At 32.9% G+C, this 25,435-nt stretch overlaps 1 protein-coding gene across 13 annotated transcripts in view; it reads left to right on the top strand.

Annotated features, from left to right (window-relative positions):
* Positions 1-25,435, top strand: part of HDAC4 (histone deacetylase 4) — a 304,732-nt gene that overhangs the window by 223,299 nt on the left and 55,998 nt on the right. For 6 of the 13 annotated variants that reach the window (XM_074114818.1, XM_074114820.1, XM_074114828.1 and 3 more), the window contains one exon: positions 18,740-18,802. The exons of the other annotated variants lie outside the window; for them this stretch is intronic. In XM_074114818.1, the coding sequence (XP_073970919.1) occupies positions 18,740-18,802 (63 nt within the window). The remainder of the gene's footprint in view (positions 1-18,739; positions 18,803-25,435) is intronic. 13 annotated transcript variants of the gene reach the window in all.

The following is a 25,435-nucleotide window of genomic DNA, read 5'->3' on the forward strand; positions in this document are numbered from 1 at the left end:
GGACCACTGTTAGGGTAATATTTCATTAGTTGGGCACGTGCAGTAATGAAATTATTTAAGGATTTAGACAGCATCCTGTTAGGATTAACTTACTTTAATCTTTCTACTAAACTGCCAAATTAGGGATTTATCATTTTTTATTTCTTCGCAAAGTTGTTTTTTTAAATTAGATCTATGCATCTTTATTCTTGGAGAATGATTGTCGCCAATTTAAGACGTATTTTATTGGCCCAGCTTCCGATCTAGGTGTTCTAGGTCATTTCTTTGACTTGTGCTTTATTAACAATTATAATTTGGCTTTACATTGTTTTAAAATTAAAGGTTGGGTGTGTTTTCTGTAAGTAAAAAAAAATTTGAGAAAGAGGTTGGCAGTAACTTTTCTTCTCTTAACCAGTTAAGCGTGTTGGACGTGTATACATGTCAAACCAAATCTCTCGTTACTGTGCGTTCGACGTGTATACTCGTTGTGAAAAATATAAAATTGCCATTAACTACAAAAAAACTCGAAATTTTAATAAAATACCATAAGAATATTATTTAGTGGGATGTTTCCTTTATCTTACCAATAGAACTGCCAAGTATTTTATACGGAGGGGGTAGAGGGAGCCAGCTAAATGATAAGTGGTTGGTACATGTTTGGTCTCCGCATTAGAGATTGGGGAATTACGCACTCAAATAGAAGCTCTTAACCCTTGTGCAATGCCCGTTTTTACCTTTTAGATAGAGATTCAGGACCTCAGTACGAGCATGATTTCATTTTGCACAGAATTCAAAGCTCTTTTTTGTTCGTTGTAAAAGCTCTTGCGTTCCTGGTTAACTAGAGCAATGCATACGTGAAGAAGCGGTGCAAGATCTTGAAATGCACAGAATGCTCTAGTAATTTCAAGCCCCAGAGATTGCAGAAAAAGTCGCTTGCAGTGACTATTATGACGTTGGTTGTTTTGCCCTGCGTTCGACGTGTATACAGGTCATTGTCTGATTTTAATTCCGCACACTGTGGGTTTTTTTTTTTTAAAAAACTAAATTCCACCGCTTCCTTCCATAAGTAGTGAGTATTCTACAAAAATAACCAGGCAAAATGTCTACCATATCGGGATAGTAACAAATTAAACAAGACAATGCCTCCAAAAAAATAATTTATTTTGCTAAGTCTTCCGTTGCTAACTGTAAGCGCACAAAGACGCTTACTCCCAGCTGCAGAGAATCGGGATTAGTCTCTAGTGTCCTTAGTTCGTAAGCCCTACCACTTGGTCAAGGTTAGACACAAGTGGGAGATCAAGGCCGAAAGGGCTAGAGGGAAAAAAATAAGAACACCGAAGAGACAAAACAACACTCTGTTCGATGATGACTCAAAGCATTCCGGAAGCGGTTCATTCTTCTCACCATAGCAGACGACTGAACACCAAACTTTAGATTATTTAATTTTTTGCCACAACTAAAGCTCAGTAAAAAGCTTCATACTTTGAGCAGCAGTAACATGATTGAAAAAAAAGTTCTTGAATACAAAAAAACAAAATACCTGACGGATGACCTTTACGTGTATATGTTTTTAAACCAACCATAAAGTTGTTTGAAGCGTTTCTAAGAAAACATATTTCCACCTTGTTGTAATAGTTTTCCTCATAATTTCCCATTTCCTTTTTAGAACTTTATCCAATAATGTTATTGTGGTTTTCTTTTTTTTTCTCTCTCTCTTTTTCAATTTCTCACTCTATTATTTTCTCATGTTTTCAGCTCTTGGATATAAATGAGTAAATAAGTACTTTACCCATTTAGTTTCTCTTTTCATCTTTTAGTAAAGTTTATTTTTTTGTTCTGTAATCCAAAGGTCACCATTAATTTGCATTCTCTATTTAAATTTTTGAAATTTTTAAGAAAAATTTTTAGATGAAATCTTCATTTCAAAAAATAAAATTAAATGTCGAATGATTTCAACTAATAAGATTATTATATCGATATCATATCGTTCAGTATTTCGATCAGCAGATGCTAATGGTTAGGAGGTTATAAAGCTATCGTATCATAACCTTAAATTTGATTGTAAATATTATTATTTTTTAAATTTACTGAAAATTAGCAGCTCTAGTTGGTTATTGTTCACAAATGTTACTTCAGGATTACTTCAAAGATCAAATCATTGTTACACTTCTTTGGAGCACCTAAGTTATCCATTATCTCTCAGACATCTTGAAGGTGGGTCATTTCTTAGATATTTTCTCCATAAATGTAATTTATTTCATTGACTACATATTTCTTACTCGACTCTTTGTATTATTGATGGATTTTTTTTTTTTTTTTGCTAGACCCTCTCTAGACTGCGTTCTTTTTGAACTCGAAAATGTATCTCCCTGATTCAGTTACTGTTTGACGTTCATTATCTTGCTATTCCCGTTGAATTTCTCCAATAATCCGAGGCAGTGTTTTTAAGCATTAACCTCTCTAATCGCTAGGCTATTGTGGCGCCTCTCTTTAAAGATTATTTAAGTACTTAAAGCCTTTACAGCGAATCAAATTACAAATTGAAATTAAATTACTCTTTTGCGTAATTCGTTTAATTTTTTTAGTTAGAATTTAGATCAGTAATTCTTCAATAAATAAACGTTACACAGAATAAAAGAAAGAATAAATCATTTTTGTAATAAAAAATCAACAATTCTCGTAAACTTAACGAGTCATTTGGACTCGTATCTATTGACCTTATTGGTCTACCCAGAATAAACAGTTAGTTCCTTGTTCTGTAGATGTTTTTGTTCCTTGTTCTAACACTCGGCACATTTACATTTGTTTAAAAGTCTTATTTTTAATACACCTTCCTGGTTTATCACGTTTTACGTTAAAAACAAAAAACGATAATAATTAAAAATAAAATCGACAAGCCATGGATAGTTATTTTATATTTATTACAAAAAAAAATTTAGTGAATAAAATTTTGTATGCATATTATAGGTATACACCACATGGTAGTTGTGTGGTAGATTAGATTGTTTGGAGTAGATCAATATTTTCATATAATGTATTATTATTTCTTTGCACGAAACACAATGTTTTTTATCAAGTATTTATTCTTTTTTTTCAGACCTTGTCCATTTTATTATTTTTTTTCTTTCAAATATTTAAAATACCTAATTTCAAGAATAAAGAAAACACGCTGTAAAAATGATGTACACCAAAAAATGTAAAGTGCTTTTTAATGATTAAGTAAGCAGTATTATTTATGGAAATATTAATAAGCTTGTTTAGGTTTTATGCTTACTTATTTATGGTATTTTGGAGGGGGGGCATTTTTAATTTTTTTCCCCCTCCTCGAAATTGCATGTTATTTTTTTATACCTTTTTTTTTTGTATATATATATTTGGAAGGGTCATTTTGGGGGGTTGTCTTGAATACTTGTTTTTTACAAAACGTTCTCTATTTGTTTGTAAATTGTTTTATTTTTTTTTTTATTTATATTTATTTTTTTGTTGGTTACGCCTTGGTAGGTAACTATAAATATTTTCTACTTAAAATTATTATTAAAACAGGTGGACAGACTTGTCTGCACGTAGCGTATACTGTGAGGCAGACACACTGATTAGCTTTTTAGAGTACTACGTAGATTTCCTCTCGGTGATTCTGAGGTGATATAGAGGTGAATGAGATGAACTGGTGCGGGAAGAGCAGGAGGAGAGAAACTACCCAGCGGTAGCACTCTCTATAGGAGAGAGGAGAATGTGAGGAGGAGAATACGAGGAGGAAAGAGGAGAGATTTAGTTCTTCAGACTGTAAGGAAGTCGCGCGGCCACTGGCGATTCAGTCGGCGAGGAGTATTAGGGATGTCAGAGGAAGCGAGAGACTGTACAAGAGGATTTGAGCTAGTAGAGAGAGTAGTATAGAATTTTCGATATTTAGTCTTGGCGAGTTGATCTATGAAGAAAATGTTGAGGTTGGTGTGAAGAGTGAGGTTAGTCACCGTAGAAAGGAGCGTCAGCTATCTGTCGGAGGAGTTTTGACTAAAATGTCTTGTACAGTCCATATGCTTGTAGGTTTGGCTGAACCCCACAGCTGTAGTCCGTAAGTCCACATAGGTTTGAGAATAGTGCTGTATATTAAGCGTTTGAGTTCTATGGGCAATTTGTAGCGTCGTCCAAGAAGTCTGTAAAGAAGTTTCACCCGTTTTGTCATTGCTTGTCTTTTAAGTCTAGTGTGTGGGTTCCACGTGAGTCGCTTGTCTGTAGAGCCCAAGGTAGCGCACCAGATCTGTACAAGGAAGAGGATTGCTGTTGAAGAGGACAGGACTAACAAAAAGTAAAAAATGTTAATGACAATTCCATTAATTTCAAGTTTTGCCATTTTGCAATCAGTCCATCAAGCGACTAATTCCAATGCACCTTGCCTCTTCTGCAATTAGGTAATCGTAAATAATTTTAATTATGATAGTGTCCCATCTTAGAAACTTCCTAGTTCTTCCCATCAGTTGTGAAATTTAGAACAACATTTTGCGTCTTAACTAAACTATACTTGTTTATTTACACCATCTATTGATTTACGAGAATTCATTGTTTAAACACTATTTACAGAAACTGCGCAGATAAATCTTCTGTTGCATAATTATGTATGCACATAAATTGCATTGCCTTTATCTTTTTTTTTTTTTTACCCCTCCTCTTTTGAAGAACTATCTTTAAACTTTATTTTTGTAAGTAAAATAATAGTAATCTACGTAGCAGTGCGTTTTTTTGCAATGTGCATTTCCGTTTCAATTTCGTTGTTCGTAGTTCTTTTTTCCTTCTCTTATAGGGGAAGAGACAATTTTTTTTCCTGGCCATCAATGTCTACCTAAAATACCCACATCTGCCAGCTATGGTATCCGGTCGTAGTGTAGGTTCTTAAAACTTTTCAACAGGTGGAAATAGTAAATAATAGAAATAAAAGTGGGAGAGATTGAATTAATTTAATTGGAAGTCGTAATGTTTTCCCCAAAGCGTTACTCATAGGATTATCTGATGACTAGGTAGGTCATTGAACTCAGGATTATGTATTTATAGATACATAAATAATGTATAGCTACTGTTATAGATTTGGTCTCTTTTTTCACACACTCTATAAATATAGTTTGTTTGTGAGGTTTCCCATTTTTAGATTCTGATTCATGCTTAGTAAGATAAGTATTAACATTTTTTGGTCTTTATTCCGCGTTTGGATTTCTTTAATCATCGATTAAAGAAAGAGAGATAGATTATCTATATCAATTATTGTTAAAATCAAACTAGATCCATTAAAACTTATTCATTTTCCAGAATCCAGGCTTGAAATATATAAATTTAGGGTCAAAAAATTTTAATTAACATTTTATCGTCTTGTATCTTTATCTTTCAAATAAGTCAAAAATGTGTCTGATTAGATTAAAACCACTTATAAGTTAAGATCTTCTTGAATTCCAATGGACAGCCTAGATTAGATTTTAAATATACAGCCCAAATATTGCTCATTTTACCATATCAGCGTCTATAAAGTCTCCGCTTTTCGCAGGTTCACGTAATAAATAATGAAACTGAATTCCTACGTGTAGCTCTCGCGGGTTCGAAACCAGCTGATGGTTCTTTGATTTTTTTTTTTTCTAGGAGCTACTTACAGCCTCACTGTCTAGTGATGGAATAGTTTTTATTTGTAACGAGAGAACACTGTCCAGGAAATTAGCAGGGCACTGAAAAAAAGTTCTGGGCACCAATAAACTCTTAGTTGTTGACGTGCCTTAAAAACAAAATGAGCTAGACATTTTTTTTTTTAAAAAAATTTGGGTTTTATTTGTTTCCTGCCGTCCTTGGCCTACATTCTTTTGTGTAAAAGAATTTTTGTAGTTTTTTTTTAATTGCGACGCTGATTTCATAACAGGAAATACTATTTTTTTAAAATGTAGTTTTAATTCATTTTTTATTAATAGCACGTAAAATCCCAAGTCATTAGTTACATGCAGAGAACAGTAAATGGCATTTGGGTGTAATCTTTGAAGATTTATTCCCATATAATTATTGTTTAAATAATTATTTTGCTTGAATTTTCTACATTGAATATTCAGTGCCAACTTTTTACTAAATTCATTTTTAGTTGGGATATTAATCGGTTGGTATACCTGACAAACTTAGGAAAATATTTACGAGTATTTTTACACCTGGTGTGTATATGTATATGTTATGGCCGTCGTGTTTTAGTATGGCGGTAGAACTCTTTGTTTAGAAATTATTATTCTAAATTACGTAGATTTTTTTTAATCAACAGTTTTGAGTTCTATGGGCAATTTGGGAGCGTCGTCTAAATAGTCTGTAAAGCAGTTTTGTCTTTTCAATCTAGTTTGTGAATTCTACGTGTGTTTTTTATCTAAGATAGAATACAGGAGCTCTAAATTTCATTTATTTGTTGTTCTGTGTAAAAGTACAATTTTACAAAAAGAGTTTAATGCTTGTAAAAAAAGTGTTATAGGTACCAAAATTCGTAATTTGAACAAATTCCCAAGTTAGAATGCAGACAATTATAATAAGAACACATCTTATGACTGTTCACACCAATATTTTTGGGTTAAATTTATTTTTGTAAGGAGAATCTTTTTTTTCTTTTTTTTTTCACTTTATTTGCCATATTTACAGCTGCAACAATTGTTGCATCAAGTAAATTTGATCTTACTGGTTCAGTTCACTTGTAATGACATGGTTAGAGCAATCACCCACTGGTGAAACTCTTTCACAATGATTTAATCACAACAGAACTCTAGGCCATTTTCGCTTCAAGCGACGAGGAGGATTGTCTGGAAGGTGAGGAGGCTGTGAAAGTTGCGGTAGCAAGACTTTATTAGGTCAGTGACAAAAGGGATGTGTAGGTCAGTGTGTATGGTAAGGTTAGAAATGTAATATGGAGCATTCAGGATTTTCCTTAGGATTTTAGATTGTAATGTCTGTTAGGCGTTTGGAGTTAGAGGGTTTGGTTGAGCCCCACATATGGGTCTTAACAGTGTCTTGTAAATAGGCAGTTTGTGATTCAAATCGAGTTTGGATCTGCGGTCAAGTAGTCTAGTAAGTAGCTTGTAGCATCTGTTCACGTCTTGTCGTTTCAGTCGAGTATTTGGGTTCCACGTGAGTCTCTTGTCAATGTACAGTCCTAAGTATCGTACTACGTCAGCTGGAGGAATCGTTACATCGTTCAGTTGAACTGGTGGACTCGCAGATTTTCTTAAAGTAAACGTAATGTGTACTGACATTTGTTCATTAATTTTAATTTTCCATTTTCGGAACCAGTTTTCGAGAAGCTTTAAGTGAGTTTGAATGTTCTGAGTGGCTTGCACCGGATCGGAGTGAGATGAAAGAATAGCAGTATCATCAGCGAATGTTGAAAGTATTGTATTTTGGGAAAGAGGTAAGTCAGCAGTGTATGTTAGAAAAAGAAAAGGGCCTAGTATGCTTCCTTGAGGGACACCAGCTTTTATGGGTATAAAGGACGAGAGGGCCTGCCCTTGACGAATGCGGCAGTACCGATCGGTTAAATAAGATTTTAAGATCAGATAGTAGGTGAAAGGAAGATGATTTTTAAGTTTGTGCAGTAAGCCCGAGTGCCAGACCCGATTATAAGAAGAATCATGTTTGAAACGATGAATGAATTCCTAATTATCAATTCTGAATCATTAGCCTATTTTTAAATTTATTCATCAAATATAAAACATTCGTTTCTTTGTTCTCTTTGTCCACTGAAATGCGGTTGGGAATTTGATTACTATGCTAAAGGAATATTACTAGAGTGAATCATTCAACTGATTCAATTCTTATTTCTGAATTAGTTGGAATTTAAGCTAACAAGAAGAAATTTAAATTCTTAAATGTTTGACTGTTTAAAGCTGAAATCTTATTGATTTAAATTGAGCTCCTGAATGGTCGACTCCTTGAAAAAAGTTTATGGCTTCTAGTGAGGATTTGAGATAAGTCTTAGCAACTCAATTTAAAGTTTAAAATAGTTAATCGTAAAGGCTCCTGTGTTTAGTTATTTAGAATAAAGAGATTTGGTTGTGAATCAGTGGGTTTAGATGTTAAGTTGGAGGCGGTTAGTGTTGTGAGCGGTCTCCCTCTCCCCCCGTTGGAGGCGGCAGTGAAGGGGTGGGCGTGGCTAATGTCAAGGTCACCACGCTGCCGCCTCTATAGTTTAGTTTGGCAGCAGCAATGAGTCATTTCTTTCCAAGAAATAAAAGCTGTATAACCCCCATAGAAACCCCCCATTCCACCTCCAAGGAGTATTGGCGCTCCTTGCACCAACCTGGGACAGCCTATCTTCAGTTGTCTAGCTCCGCATGGCTGCCGGGCACTGTTGTAATGTTTTTTTTTTTTTTTGCATAATATATTGGGGCTGACTCATAGTTTTTGTCCGGACACAAAACTATTTCACCAACAATAACATTTTTGTTTATGACTCATTTCTATCGTCTCTGATCTGTATTATTTTATCTTCCCACAACTTTGTTATCTCTTATTTTGATAATTGTCCAGAATCCTACAGTAATGGAGCGGTATTTGTGGTTCCTCCATTTGTAATTGGTCATTCATTTCCTTCATTCAGTTTGTGATAAGCGAATTCTTGTATTCTTCTCTCCCACAATTCATTGATAATTACTCAGGAAATGGAGATCAAATCTTATCAGAGTTCCTCTAGCGTTTACAACTTCCTCTACAGTCATGACAGGAACTAGTTAATGAAAGTAGACTAGAACTTTCTTTAAAACTGCAACAGGAAATATTACTATCATATCAACAATTTTTGAAAAGGATATGCACATTTTTTGAGGGGGGTCCTTCTTTGTAAGAAAAAAACACACTCATTCAAAGGGATTAGGGTTGGATTGCAGGGAGCATTGACTATTTCTTTATTCGGTGGACCCTCAAGTTCAAATTCCATTCGTCCCAGGTAGGTTTTAAAATGGTATTGTTTATAAGTCGTTCATTGATCGTCGAGAGACTGGATCTGTAGCCAAGTAGTCTTTTGTCTACGAAGAGCTCAAGGTAGCAGTCGTAATTAAGTAGGGAGGGAAATTTATGCGACGGTGTGTTCAAGTAATATTTAGGAATTTGGTTTGATTAAGCTAAATTTTCCATTTTTTAAAGCACACTTCTAAGGGATCTGAGATAGGATTGAAAATGATTTTTAGGGAATATCGAGGTGCGGTCATCAATAAATACAACTTTTTTGCTTTACACCAACGTTTCGGTAATATTTACTGCCTTCTTCAGGGTATTTTAAAAACGTTTGTGTAGTTTAATGTAAAGCTATATTATCATAACTGTTGAACATAGCTCTCCTTTAAACTTCACAAACTTTTCTTTTATAATACCCTGAAGAAGGTAGTAAATATTACAGAAACGTTGGTATAAAGCAAAAAAGTTGTACTTATTGATGACCGCACCTCGATATACCCCAAAAATCATCCATCAACAACGGTCGGAAAAAACCAAAACCATCATAGGATTGAAAGTTTCGAAGTGCCAATAGTCTAAATTCTTATTTACATTCTAATTCTTCACTCGCGATCTAAAGATCCAACCCTAATTTTTTTTCTTTAAAGAAACTTAATAGAAAATTCACGTATAAATTTCTAAAAAACCCCACACTAGACTAAAAAGGACAGAACTAAACAGACGCTATCGGCTACTTAAAAGACTTTTTAGACAAAAGATCAAAACTCACTCTGGACAACAAAAGACTGATATATACTTCTACTTTGAAAACCCATCTGGGCGTATGGAATAGAGCTGTGGTATTCAACCAAGCGCACCAATCTCCAAAGGATTGAATCTCTTCAATCTAAAATACTTCGAACTATTGTAAACGCTCAATTTTATTTCTCCCAACCTGGACTTAACACTTCATTTGTCACACAAGCCGCTAAAACACAATATAAATCCTCTAGCTCAAAAATCTTTCTTCAAGAACTCTTCCTAATAACTCGGTCAAGACGTCTTAAAAGACAATGACGATCTCCTCTCAAGTGAAGAGAGTGACTAACCATCCAATATTTTGGAATGTTACCACTGGGTAACTTCGCCACTCCGTTACCTTATCATTTGTAACTCTGTTATCATTGTTACTTATAGCGCCAAACGCGCTGATTGTAGCACAAATAATTTAGTTACTCTATAACTGCAGAGAAATGTTACCTCTCTAAACAGATTTGTTGCTTTGACGAATTTATATGCTGCATAATGATAGGTGGATTCACTATGGCTCAGTCTACCCAAATAAAATAACCACGCTATGCCGCTACTGTTTTATCATTTTTTACATTTTTGAAATGCTAATCAGTTGCTGCAATTGTAGCAGCAAATTATTGGGTCAAATCAAAGGCTTTGAAAGAGAACAAAAAATAGAGGTAAAAATAATAATAAATATTTATTTAAATATTCGAACAATTTTGTTGGAAACATCTACTGCGCGAAGGCACAGGATAGTATATTGTGTAATTTAGAAGGCATTAAATCGATTGTTGGCTATATAATAGGCCTTGGTTATTAAATAGATGCTTGTTAATATGGAGGTGGGCGGGCATACCACCGCCGCTACAGGTTATATAGGCTTTTGGTAGAGGTATGTTAGACAAGTGTTTTGTGAGGGTTGAATAAAATATGATACTGAAACAGCGTGTCCTGGTGGGGGAAGTGGTGGAGAATCAATGGTGCCCTAAGGAGGAAGAGGGACTATAGTCCTGTCCCAAGGACACTTCTGCTGATGCCACCCTAACGCTGGAATATGTTAGGGCAATTGTTCCACTACTACTCTTGCACAAGATCATGCCCTACTATCCCTTATATTCCTTATGCTAGCATAAAGAGGAGTATCTTTTTATTTTATTTTTTAATGCTTTATTATTTTCTTTTAATATCCATTTTTGTTTTAACCAACTGTAACCATATTTTATCCTTTATTCTTGGGAATTATGTGTATACATATTTTGTATTTCTGTTCTTCAAACTCAAATTTGCCCTCGTTCATTTCTCTTTATTTATCTGTTATTTTGCTTTATGTAATTATTTCCTATTTCTAGGACATTTATTTTACTATAAACGAAATTTTATAAATGCTGTTCTCTGTTCAATAAATAAAATAATGTAGTAACTATCCAATGTTAGCTTCTGCAGCTTTCCGCTGTTATGGCTGAAAAACTAACCAGTGTACTGAACAATACTTGTATTTTGCAATAACGCTATACTGAAAATGATACACTGAGCAAACATTTTAGCTGAAAAATGTAGCGTAGAAGTCGCCTCTATCTTTTCTGCATTTTCTTGCTGACTGTCCATGTTTCTGATGCGTAGAGCAATCTAAAGCGTTGAACCAACGCTTCATAGATATGCTTCTTGGTGCTGATCTGGACATTGCTTTTCTATAAGACAGAATTCAGCATTCCAATCGCCTTCCTTGCGCTTGTCACACTCTTTTCCGTAATATCCATTTCGGATGTTCCGTCCACTTGAAGGTAGGAGCCCAGGTATTTGTATACTGTTTTTACTGTTTTTCTATATGAAAAGGTGCACTACATCGAAGGTCCTTTGCACCTGAACTGTACTGGAGAATAGATACTTTATTATACAGCCAAATCTATATCCACATCTGATCTAGTCGAAACTAACCTATTTGTTGGCTCTAACGCGACTTGCCTTCTAACCTAACTAACTAATGTTAGGGTGGAGAACTCGATATCCTTCGCATCCTAGAAAGGGCTAGCCTAAATTTTAAAATCACCTATTTACATAAAGTTTATAAACACGCTCATAAATAAATTCATTACATTCCTCCTAATCATTACATTTATCCTAATAAATACTTCCATCCTATTAGTCGTTTGAAAAAAAAATATAATTATTTTCTCACTAGCCGCATAAAATAATTATTACTTTACTTCTTTGTGGAAAACATATTAGGATAATTTCTCTGTCAGATGGCACTGTATTCTATGGCATCCACGTTATGCTGTCTTCCGCAAAGTAGGAGCAGCTCTGACACTGTATTCAGAATACTAGAGAACTAAAGAACAATATCCAGAGCCCAGCAATCCACTGAAAAGTCACTGGACGTCATTTGACCTCAGATATTGACGTGCCTTGAGTTTAAACAGAAAATAATTGGTTATTGTTTCTGCAAGAATGTAAGGCAGTGGATGTATGTTTTGTGAAATAACGATACTTTAGGTAGGATATTGTCGTAATTAAGAGTCTGCTTCAATAAGATATCGTTCTCTATCTAGCTGGCCACTTTCTTCTAAACAGAGGAAAAGAAATCAGGGTTAAAAAAGAGAGTCGGTGGATTGTTACTTGTTCCTAGGTTATGTTACCAAGATAACAGTAAATATATTCATAACCTTGACCGGCTATCAAGGTTTACCGAGGTCTTTCTTCTGCCTGCCGTCGCTCTACCTCCTCCTAAGTACTTTTAAGGAGTTGGTCTTCCTTGCCTCTCCCTTTATGTTCTTTTATCGTATACATGGTTTATTGTTATTATTTTTTAATATAAATTCTTATACATGGAGTTGTTGTTTGTTAAACTGTTATACTGTTGCTTTGAGACTTCAGGTTAGCTTGAGATTGATATCATTTTTCTTTTTTTTCCCCTCCATTTTTTAAAGATATTATTCTTATCTTATCTTGACCATTTTCAACCGACCAAAATATTGTTCACTAACACCCATATGTCATCCTCTTTCTAGTTAAAGCAACTCCGTTGTCTTTTTTTTTTTTTTAGAGAGAGAAAGAGAAACAAGGTATAATTGAAGTAATAAAAAAAATACGTATGTTCTATGCCACCATTGATTGACTTGTTACCGATGAAAGATTCAAGTATTTGAAGAGAAATTAGCTTGTATCAGGATTATTTGCAGCACTTAATTATTATATTTAATTAGACAAGGGGAGGCTCCTAATCTCCAAGGCATTACAGTCTAAGAGGCTTATTGCCTTTAAAGCTCTAATAGATTATCCTATTACCCCTCTGTGCGAGCTCCTCTAATCTATATTTTGCGATATGATCTCACTTAGTTTTTTTTACCAGTTCTTGACATCTCTTGTTCCAGCCGAACCAATTGAGGAATACCAATTCCACCTCTTCCTAAAATAGTCTCTGCATCAGCTTACTCTGAAACAGAAAAGACTTACTGTGATTACCCGAAGGATAAACCTCCCTTTCTTTTCTACAAGGTTCAAAATTTTCCTTCCTATATTTTTCATAGCAACCCTTCCTCACTTCCAAGGCGATCAATCCTTAAAAGGTCTCAAACTGCCCAGTAACTAGGTTCGAATCCATCCATATTATTTTTTGTGTTATCTAATGACAGGACAACCCTGGATGTAAGTGAACTCAATCCAAAGGCGAGCATTATAAAAGGGGAAAAGCTCTGATCGCAGTTCTCGAATTTCGAGGCGCCTTAGATCAATTTATAATAACTTTTGTCGTAAAGAACAAAATTTGGTCAAACATAAAGTTTAAGTCCATATTTATTTCGATAGATTTTCGCCTAGAAGCGACAATAATAATTATTATTATAGCCTAGTGATGACAGCCATTTTTATTAATAGCTACTTTATTATTAGTTTTTATTTTATTAATATTATTATTATTATTATTATTTAAATAGAACTTGTTACATTTTGCCCTCTCATTTTAAAACACGTGAACGCGTGTAAAACACAACTTAGCGTGAATTTTATAACATTTTTATTTAACTCTATTATTTTTGCATTGTATAATAAGTTTTTTTTAAAGTTAAATATCAGACTTAAATATTACCATTTTAATGTAATTATACTATCAGGAATAACTTCGCCGATTGTATTATACAGAGTAAAAGTAAGAAAAGAAAAAAAGAACTCCAGACAGCAGCTATATAGTTTTTTTGGCTGACCAGCGTGTAAGGTCAGCTAGTAGCTGACACGAAATGTTTTAACTTTAGCTCCGATGATTCAGTGGGACTTTGCCTCCCTTTTAGATTTCCTAAGGTCATAATGTCATGGGGTCCCGGGCGTTTCTCATTTCCCCCCACAAACACCTACGTAATCTTTTATTTTAGTTTGTTCTTACAAATCCTTCCGGTATTTTCCTACAAAATATTTTGGAAAAAGTCTGCTTAGAAATTTATGAAGAGCTTCATTTAAGTTTAAATAAGGACGGATTTTCACCCTTCTGTAATTAATGTGAGCATTTGTAGCCAACAATCTTCCTTTACAGTGAGTCATTCTTTAGTTCAGATAATAAGGGAAATTGCTCTGCTAGTAGCTAATAACTATACTCTCCAGTGTAGCAAGAATATCCGGATTTAAAGCGATGAATCCCTGGAGCAGCTAGACATTGCACAATATTAGTTTAGCATGTCAAGTCACCAAGCTGGGACAACCATACAGTAGATCTAAAATATCTACTTCTGACATCTCCTGTCTTTTCAATCTTAATTCTAGTACTGAAGGTCTGGACGATTTTGACGAAGCAATTTCGTCATCAATGACTCTCCAAGTTTCATCATACTTTGATGAGAAATATTGAATAATTTGATCCTCCCAGAACGGATACATGGATGCTCGTCATACCAATTGATCAGTCAATCACGGAGCTGTGTTCCAATGACATTTGCACCTTAACCCATAATACTAATAATAATAATAGTTTTTTTCAAAAGTTCTTGCGATGAACTTTATCAAAATTTGAGAAGCGTACCTCAAGTTATTATTTAATAGGTAAGAAGAGTATTGCGATCTAGTCCGATTTAGAGTTTCCACTACCACCAACATTTGTATAAGGTCCAAGGGAATTAAGAAACCCAGAAAAATGAGTAAATCTAAAGACTTACTGGTTGATAACTCTAACGATTATCGATTCTAATTAATCAATCGCGGCAATCGATTCTAAATATTAATTATACGATTGTTGATTTTTCAACTATTTGAAAAAGATTTTCCAGGACAATTTGATAAAAAAATGTTTTAGTAAACGGATTTAAACATTCTTTCCTGTAAAGTATCATTTAAGTATAATGTACGTTTCTTCGGGTTATTATAACTGTCCGGTAGGACATTTGTATAAGGGTTGATCGTCAAAAACTGCTCGGAAAAAGCGTAACGTTGAAAAACACCCAAATTTGACAACTTTTTTGCTCTTTTTCTATAAAAGATAAAATTTCCAAATTTTCTTTATAAAATTGGGCAAATCCTCCTTTATAACTGTAATTTTTTTACAACAAGCCAGATCTGATAGATTTTGAGAAAAAAAGTTGCTGAAAATGAGCCAAAAACGGCATTTTCCAAAATTGTTCTTGTTGTTGTTGTTACCTTTTTTGTAAACACAGTAGCGCCTAAACGCGTGAATCGATTTTCATAAATGAGGTATCATTAGATTCACAATTTCATGTAGATGTGCCTTTTTGGGGAGTCTTGACGCTGTACATTCTATGGGAGAGGAGTTAGCCCCATTTATGTAAGATCACCCCTCTCTAAAACTCTTGTTACTAATAACTCAGTAAATTTTGACCCTTATTTTGATCATATTTGGCAGAAAGATATATTACAAAACGTGAGGTTTTACTAAACAGGAAATATCACTTTACTAAATGGCTTTCATTTGTTTCTTTCAATTTTTTTTTTTTAGAAAGTGCCTCCTAGATTATTTTTCTATATAAATAGCCCTGATTAGTAAATTTGTTTATCACATATAAAAGCTAACAAATTCTTTATAAACTATTTTTATATCGTATATATGCACCATGTGAGTCCTTGTAAATAAAATAAACTCTATATTTATCCCCATATATGTGCTAAATATATATCTTTGAAACCCCCATATATTTTTTTTTTAAACTTTCCGTTGTATACATGTTACCCAGATCTAGAGAGCTGTTGCTTCGCGAGTCCTACAATATAATTTATTATATTTATTTTCTCTCTCTAACAGTAAATAAACTAGTTACTTCTATTTCACTCTTTACGTAAAGGTATGTGTTATTTATTCCGTTCTCGTATTTTTTGAACTATTTTATTTCAACGTTATAAACAAATTTTGGGTTACTATTTTTTCACTTTAAAGAAATGTTTAGATAAATAAAGGAAAAGTGCAGCTCCTAAAAATAAAGTAATAATAATAATAATAATAGTCTTTATTCAAGACTGCCTCCTGGCCATCGACCATCGGGGGAGTCGGTCATCTCATACATTAAATGAAATACATTTGGTACATTACTGGTAAAATACAAAAACCAAATAAAAAGTACAAAATACAAAAAAAATGAGATGAAAAATTCACACAAAAACAATACAAACGAGAAAATAAAAGAAAAAAAAATTTCCAAATAAGCAAAAGCAAAATAAATTGAAAACTTGTGTGCTTATGCAAAAAATAAAAACAAAATAAAGCAAAAAATAATTTAATTAATTAATAAAAGATAAATGGGAAAAAAGAAAGAAAAGAAAAGAAATAAAAATAAATAAATAACTAAAATAAATAATAGTAATACAGAAAGATAATCATCTCAAATTTTATCTACGCACTAGAGTTTACATTTTGACGTAATCTTGAGGCAATCTTACAAAAATTGACAATTGAATTCCAGCCGTACTCTCCATTTAAGTATTTTATTAACACATCTTTCTGCAATATCTCCTGTTTTAAACATTTTAATCTTATTTCTTTTAATCTGGGACAGACAGCTATGAAGTGGAAAGAGTCTTCCGTTTGAGACAAGTTACATAAGTTACAGAGTGAGCTATGTTCGCTATGTTGATAGATTTTAAAGTTTAAATTCAACAGGCCACTTCTGGCCTTCATGATCCAAACACTATCGCTCATGTTATTGTCGTACACATAGCTAATACACTTATGCTCAAAGTTCAGCTCTCTGTACATCATGTTTGAAATTGATCTCTGTGCCCTTTCAATGAATTCTGCAAGAAATATTGTTTCCAAACGGTTGCGATTTTATCAAATTCAGATTTCCAATTACTCATATTCTCCAAAGAAATATCCGCAGTTATATTAAATTTATTTATGAGTTTTTCTAAATCAGAATACCAAAATAGTTTTTTTTGCTATTAATTCTTTTGTCATTAAGAGAGGGTATCTATTAGCAGGAAGTTGTGTAATTTTAATTATGTAATTTAAGTGCAGTCTGAGCGTGTAGATGAAGAGATGTGTCGAGTTTGTTTCCAGATACAGCAGATATGTCGGGGTGGACCGCGGAAGAGTAAAACATTTTTTTAAAAAGAATCTTTGCAACTTCTCCGCCTCTTCAAACATATTTCCTCCCCACACAAAATAAAGTATTTTTAAACGATTTCTATTCTCTTATCCTTCTTTAGAGGAAATATTGCAATCGCACACAGCTTAAGCGAGGTTTTCTTTAATTTTCTAATCATTTCGTTCTATTTGAGCACGATTTTCCTTTCGCTTTTGATGGTTTTCATTTACTAAAGCATCATTTAATTTTGTTTTGGGAAATAAAATATGATTTTCAATAATTTCCCTTCTATAGAAATAGAAATAGAAAAGAAATTTATTATTCTGGAACAATTGTCCCCTAAGAATAAACACAGGAACAAATAGAGGCCTAAACAGTTTGGCCTGTGATTATACAGAAATTAAATAAATAAATAAATATTTACAAAAGTGAAAATATAATAAGTGAAAATGAAAGTAAAAATAAAATAATAAAACAGCAAAAATTAAGGAAATAAATTAAAACAATTAGAATTTCGGAGGAAGCTGAATAGAAAGGAGATAACTGAATAGACGGGATTTAAAGATGGATAGGGTAGGAGCATGGTGGACAGATGATGGCAAGGAGTTCCAGAGAGAGGTAGCACGTATCAGGAAGGACTTGTCAAAGGATGAGGTACGGTGAGAGGGAATATAGAGATCAGATGAGCGAGATCTAGTGTTACGGGAATGGATGGAGGATTTAAACTTAAGGAGTTGAAAAATATAGGAAGGCCTTTGAGACTGGATGACTTGAAAAAGGAAAGAAGCCAAAAAATATTGGCGGCAATAGACAGGAAAAAGCCAGTTCAACTCATCGTAGCAGTGCGAAATGCGAGAGTCTCTGGAAATGCTGAAAATAAATCTTATGAAGCAGTACATGAGGCGCTTAAGCTTAGCTTCAATATCACCAGAAAGACCGCCATACACTAAACAACCATAGTCGAAATGGGGGAATATAAGAGAGGAAACTAGGAGTTGCCGGGTCTTAATTGGAAAAAGGTGACAGGAACAATTAAACTGCTTAAAGATATGGATGGAACGACGAGAGATTTGGGAAACATGGTTTTTCCAGGATAGATTTTGATCGAAAGTGATACCAAGGTTTTTCACAGAGGAACAATATTTTATTGGGGTATTGTAAAGGAAAAGATTAGGAAGAGGAGCCAATGATTTAAGAAGTGGGTTGGAGCCAATAACTATAGCTTTGGTCTTTTCTACATTCAGGGTTAGCTTATTGTTCGTGGCCCATGCTGAGATATTATTGAGGTCTTCTTGAAGTTTAAATACAGCTTCAAACAAATCCGACGGGGAAAATGATAGATAAATCTGAAAATCATCAGCATAGAGGTGATACTGGGAATGAGAGATGGATAGGGCGAGATCCAATAACAATAATTATGTAATTGATAATTAACTAAATTGTTAAATTCAAATTACTTATGGTAATGGATATTGGCCGCATTGGTTTGATCAAATTAGTAAATAGTACCTTTATTTTTGTTGCAGAGAACGTGGCCTCGTACAGAGGTGTTGAGATTGGCCCACAGTATCAGGGCTTGCCCAGTAAAGGTAACAGCTTTATGGTTTTTTTTAAAAAATATTTTCAAATCATTTTTCGTCATGAATTAAAAAATAGACATGAATCTACTACAACTTTTGATTAAAGGTAACTCGTTGTGCTAGGCGTTTGGGTAGATTCCTTCCTAAGTGATAAGAATGAAATATTTTCCGTGTGAGTAACATCGGAATTTTGGCTAGTTGTCTCTCGTACCACATATATATTTTTTAAACACTCCTATATTAACTTTTCAAAATCTTATTTTTCATTTATTTTATTATTAAATTTAATACGAATCTTTACGCTTTGTTGGTAAATTCTCTTGAATATAAATTAGATGTACAGCAATGAATAATGAATTCCAAAATAAATCTTACGTTTGGCACACTATTATTTTAAATGAAACTTGCTAGTTTGTATAGTGGAGGATAACTTTAGATACTTCTTTGAAGATATTGGCCACACTTAAAATATTAATTTCGGTTCTTTGTCTTGCTAAACTTGATTATATTTTACACGGTTTTTAATGTTGTTTGCATTTTACGTAGTTCCTGATTAGCTATGGTAACTAATATTATGAGAGACAATTATAATGCCTGTAGTCAGATTTAGGTAAGACGTACTAGCATTAAAGTGACTTAGCTCTCTTTAAAATTATCCCAAAAATTATTTAACTTTAAACTATTTATTTAAAACTGAATTAAAATACTAATATTCAAATGGTGTGTTAGTTTTCATCTTTTTAAAGAAAAGCCTTTTTCACCATTTCCCATTTAAAACCATAAAATTAAAAAAAAAGAAAACTCTAGAAAAATTACTTTATTTGAATTGACCATAATATTGAATTAGTGAACCGTTTTCCTTCAATACATAGAAGTATTGCTTTTTAGTATACCTTAGTTGTATTTAAGGGTGTGAACAGTGTACGTATTTTATTTGTTAGAGAGAAAATTTTTTTGTATTTCCGTTTTTACTTTGCTTTCAAATTTAGAGTGATATTAATATTGGATTTTCGAGTTAATTTTTTACTTTTGAGTTGGGATGCTCCATTTTGCTGAGGTTTATGCTATGTCTCCTGCATCTTTTGTATTTCTCGTCAGATTTATTCTATTTCCAGCTAATATCAGATAACTTTAACGTTATATTGAAGCAATGCTTTTTAGTATACTTTAGTAATTACAAAAGGTGATAACAGTATTATTTTTATTACGAGAGGGGGGGGAAATATGACGTTGCCGTTCTCAGAAAATTTTCCTATCTATTTAATCACTAAATATTAGCCCCAAAATATTCTAAATTCAATAACAGAAGTTAAAATTTCAATTACTTGTTAATGTTACTTGTTACAATAAAATGTGTGTGCTTAATTAATAACTTCTCATTTTTATCCAATAATTATACACATTCACTATTTAAATTTAATTGATATTTGAATTCAGTATTAGTAAATACAAAATATTTAGTCACACCTGGTCTATAACCTGAGAGAAACCTACTTACATCAGTACGTAAGACTAGTGGCTAATATCAACACAGTAAGAGACTAAATTCATGTGATGTTGATATCTAGCAATGCTTTCGCTAAAATTGAAGTCAATTACTGGGGAACTAGTAGATAACTTATTGAAAATTCATTACTGTAAGGTTACCTAACCTGCCTGTTATGGGGAACAATTGATTGTAAGTACTAATACACATCAGTATAAAAAAAGTAATTTGTAAAAGATTAAACTATATCTTAGAAATTTTATTCAATTTTTTATTTCAACAACTTATGAAGCCCAAGTTACTCGCAACTTTTTAAAGTTCAGTAACCTACCTAACCTTCAGCGGGGGTAGTCCATGTTTAGGATTGTTATTAAAACGATTGCAGAAACAAAATTAGTGTTGAATATTTACTAGAACTGTTTTTAGTAGTGCTCGAGACCGAGACCGAGACGAGACTTGAGCAACCGAGACTGAGACATGATATATATCTCGTCGAGAAATCTCGGTCTCGTCTCGGTTTTTCAAATATTAATTTTTAGCTACAAAATTATAAAATTGTGTTGTTTATTAATAAATAATCATTACGGGTATTGAATTAATTATTAAAAGTTACGATTTTATTATATATGTTCAATATTACTACATCTATTTGACTTCGAATTACATAAGTAAAGTAAGCAAAGTAAAGTAATCGCCTATTTTTTCAGGCGGGGCTTTACATCCAACTACCAATTAGGTGTCGCGGACGGAGGCGACTAGCAAACATACTTTACTGTAAATTTCTCATATTAACCATTAAATAAAATCCAAGGCCTAAGACCGGGAATCGAACCCAGTACCACAATACACATTAGCTTCACAGGTCTCGCACCGCTCGCCTACCGTGGCGGCCCCCTTCGAATTACCTAATTTTTACATTAATTCACTAAATTTCACTATTCATATCATTCATTCATTAAATTTCATAAATTTCACTATTAATAATCTAATACTGTGAACTTTGATATTATTTGAATTATATTTTAGAATTTTGGAATTAGTGAATTTGAAAAAAAGACTATCTATGCACCTAAAAAATATTGCCACAAATTTTCGTTTTTAAGTTACACTTTGCCCAAGCATTGATACATACAAGAGCTTTTACTGAGTCAGAAGTTAGAGAAGATCTTCTATTGGTCATTATCATCGCAAGCACTGAAGTTGCACAGATACTAAAAATATCTTTCGCCATTCTAGACAAATTTTTGAAGGAATTCTCAAGTGTTTTCCACCATTCTAAAATGTCAACGTCTACTGGTGCTTGGTCTAATTTGGTATAGTATTAATTATTTCTGTCTTCCATGCTTCGGTGATAGTTGCTGATTTTTGAGCAAATGGTGCAAAAATATTGATGCAGTCGTCGTCGTCGTCAAAAGGTGAATCATCAGATTCTTTATCTTCACCAACAGCCGTAACTAATGGAGCGGGAAGTTTGTTGGGAGGTGTATTTTTTATTTCACGAATCGACTTGTCATAGCAGGCAGATATGTTATTTGGGTCTTTCATTTGGCGCGTTTTTAACATCTTTTTGAAATTATATAAAGATATATAACAGTAATAGTAATATATGATGCATTGAAGTGTAAGTAGTTGTCTTCTTTTACACACATTTTCATTACCAATATATAAATTAAAATAATTATTAGAAAATAATAACATTTTTTGAAAAGATTATTAATAGCAAACCGCTTTTAATACTTAAACAAAAATTCAAAAAAACCGAGACCGAGATATCTCGACGAGACCGAGACTTGAGCGACCGAGATCAAGACTGCATAAAGTCTCGCCTCGTCTCGGTCTCGTGCAGCACTAGTTTTCAGTCTTTGTATTCTTAGTAAAAGTTTGATTTCTTATTTTTTTTGTAGCTCATCGTAAAATTGTTCAACTTCTAATAAAAATTTTTATCATTGAGGTTTCCTTTAAAGTTTTAGTCTTTATAAATAAATTTATTTCTTTATTTAATAAACATTTTTTCTAAAAAAAAACCATAACTTTTTGTAGCAAAAACTATAATACAAATAGTTAGAAGATTTTTCTATAACTTATCTACTGGTCTGGTTCTTTAACAATATCTCTAGCCAAGATTTGGCAAGAAGCCAAGAGCCAGCTGGACCCAATATTATATGGATTTTGTACTACAAGGTGACCTTGACTTTTTTTACTTTTTAAAGTAGATTATTTAATTTAGTTCACTGATTTAAACTGGTTTTTAATTCAATAAATTTAAATTAATTGCTTATATTTTTCAAATAACAATATAAATTTTAAATTATCTATAATTTGGTCTATAGATCCTGTCTGATCTTTGTCCTGGTTTAGTTTTCACTGTAGAACTGCAAAAAGTCGGCCGGAAAGGTCTCTTAACGAGAGAACCTTGCCTTAGAGGTGGTTAGTTTGATTCGGCTATCAGAAAATATGGATTAAGAAAATTCGTAGTATACCTTTTTCTATAATAAGATCAAATTATTGCTTCTGTCCAGTCTTCGAGATGGATTTTAGGAATGGATTTTGTATGAGTGGATTGTATTGTTGGAATTTTTTTGAAATTTGGTCCTTCGTTCATGGAAAAATGGATTTCTTTAGGTTGATGTCCTGTAGTCTTGATTTTTGCATTAACGATAATTACGCGCGGCCAAACTTAATTACGAACATTGTTCGTATTTTAACAATTACGTTTTATAGAGTACGCAAAACACCAGGTTTATATTTAACATGTTTGTAAAGCATGTTTTTGCTCAATCAGGCTCAGTACACAAGTTTGTTTTTTACGTTTATGGCCAACTAAGCTAGTCTGGACGATCTTTTACAAGTTGGAATCTTTTAAAGGGCTTTAAATATGAAATATATATTTTTAATGTAGGAAGAACTATTTAAATTAATTTTTAATTTTTCAAATTCCCTAAGAACATCTTACTTGCCAAATCGATTAATTCCACTTTCTGAATTTCATTAAATTTTAATGTCTGAACACTTTATTGTCTCCTAACTGTATAAAAATCAAAACAAATTTCGGCTGATAATAAGTATTAACACGACTAAATGACAAAAATGTTTTAGCCATTGAATAATGAATAATTTATTTCAGAAGCCAATCTCCAAACTCTAATGTGAATTATAATAAAAATTTAGTTAAATCACTTTATTCAAACGCAATTGACGACTTCTTAAACATCTATTAAACCTGATTATTATAAAACATGACATGACGGGAGCTCAAATACACCTAAAGAAGACATCATTTATATTGCTGAAGAATCAATTTAAACTAAGTAATAATACTTGTAGTATTAGTGACAGAACAGTTATTACTAATTTTTGCTAAAATCTTTAATAAAAATTGTATATGATGAAGTTTTCCTGCAATAGAGGATATAATTTTAAGACTTAATTTGAATTAATAATTTTCTTTCACTTGCCAAATCGATTAACTTCCTTAATCACGGTAAAAATTGTCGTAATATGTTAGTATCGATATATTCCATCTTATACTTTTAATATGTCGTTGGATAAAAGATACATCTGCAGCAATACAGTCTGCATCCTTTATTGGTTCTATTGTTTAACAGGAATTTTAATAAAAAATATATATACTAGTTTCTCATTTTTCTCAACTTTTTTTTGCTTTATGGAAGTTAATCGATTTGGTAAAGTGAAGCATTCATATCTACCTTAATGTCAAAATTTTTTAAGATAATAAATTAGCAAGAAATACTATAGCGTTTTAATCTTCGGTTAAGATAGTAAATAAGGTATTAATGACACATGTGGCTATTTTTAAAACCAGTACACCCTCATAAAACAGCCATTCCCTGATGTGTGTGTGTGCGCGCGCGCTCGTATGTACTTAAACCTGGAGTGAAATGTCAAGGACCTAGCCGCTTATATTTTTATTTATTTTTCTACTGTCTCACTCACTCTCTCTCTCTCTCTCGGTCTATCTTGCCCTTTCTCTCTTTTTCTTCAGATTTCTAATCAATATGTAGCTGTGTTTCGCAAAATTCAAATGTATTTGACCTCCCTAAAATTTGCAACGCTGTGTCTACCTCAATCAAAATTGTGTCTGAATGATTCATTTAGGGGCTGGTCTTAATTTGTTTCCAAATTTTGTATCACTTTCAGTGGTCCCTGTCAAATTGTCTTTGAATGATTCATTTAAGGGCTGGTCTTAATTTGTTTCCAAATTTTGTATCACTTTCAGTGGTCTCTGTCAAATTGTCTTTGAATGATTCATTTAAGGGCTGGTCTTAATTTGTTTCCAAATTTTGTATCACTTTCAGTGGTCTCTGTCAAATTGTCTTTGAATGATTCATTTAAGGGCTGGTCTTAATTTGTTTCCAAATTTTGTATCACTTTCAGTGGTCTCTGTCAAATTGTCTTTGAATGATTCATTTAAGGGCTGGTCTTAATTTGTTTCCAAATTTTGTATCACTTTCAGTGGTCTCTGTCAAATTGTCTTTGAATGATTCATTTAAGGGCTGGTCTTAATTTGTTTCCAAATTTTGTATCACTTTCAGTGGTCTCTGTCAAATTGTCTTTGAATGATTCATTTAAGGGCTGGTCTTAATTTGTTTCCAAATTTTGTATCACTTTCAGTGGTCTCTGTCAAATTGTCTTTGAATGATTCATTTAAGGGCTGGTCTTAATTTGTTTCCAAATTTTGTATCACTTTCAGTGGTCTCTGTCAAATTGTCTTTGAATGATTCATTTAAGGGCTGGTCTTAATTTGTTTCCAAATTTTGTATCACTTTCAGTGGTCTCTGTCAAATTGTCTTTGAATGATTCATTTAAGGGCTGGTCTTAATTTGTTTCCAAATTTTGTATCACTTTCAGTGGTCTCTGTCAAATTGTCTTTGAATGATTCATTTAAGGGCTGGTCTTAATTTGTTTCCAAATTTTGTATCACTTTCAGTAGTCTCTGTCAAATTGTCTTTGAATGATTCATTTAAGGGCTGGTCTTAATTGGTTTCCAAATTTTGTATCACTTTCAGTGGTCTCTGTCAAATTGTCTTTGAATGATTCATTTAGGGGCTGGTCTTAATTTGTTTCCAAATGTTGTATCACTTTCAGTAGTCTCTGTCAAATTGTCTTTGAATGATTCATTTAAGGGCTGGTCTTAA

This window comes from Rhodnius prolixus, unplaced genomic scaffold, assembly GCF_049639745.1.
Source record: "Rhodnius prolixus isolate KJV_2025 unplaced genomic scaffold, Rpr scaffold_7, whole genome shotgun sequence".
Taxonomy (NCBI): domain Eukaryota; kingdom Metazoa; phylum Arthropoda; class Insecta; order Hemiptera; family Reduviidae; genus Rhodnius; species Rhodnius prolixus.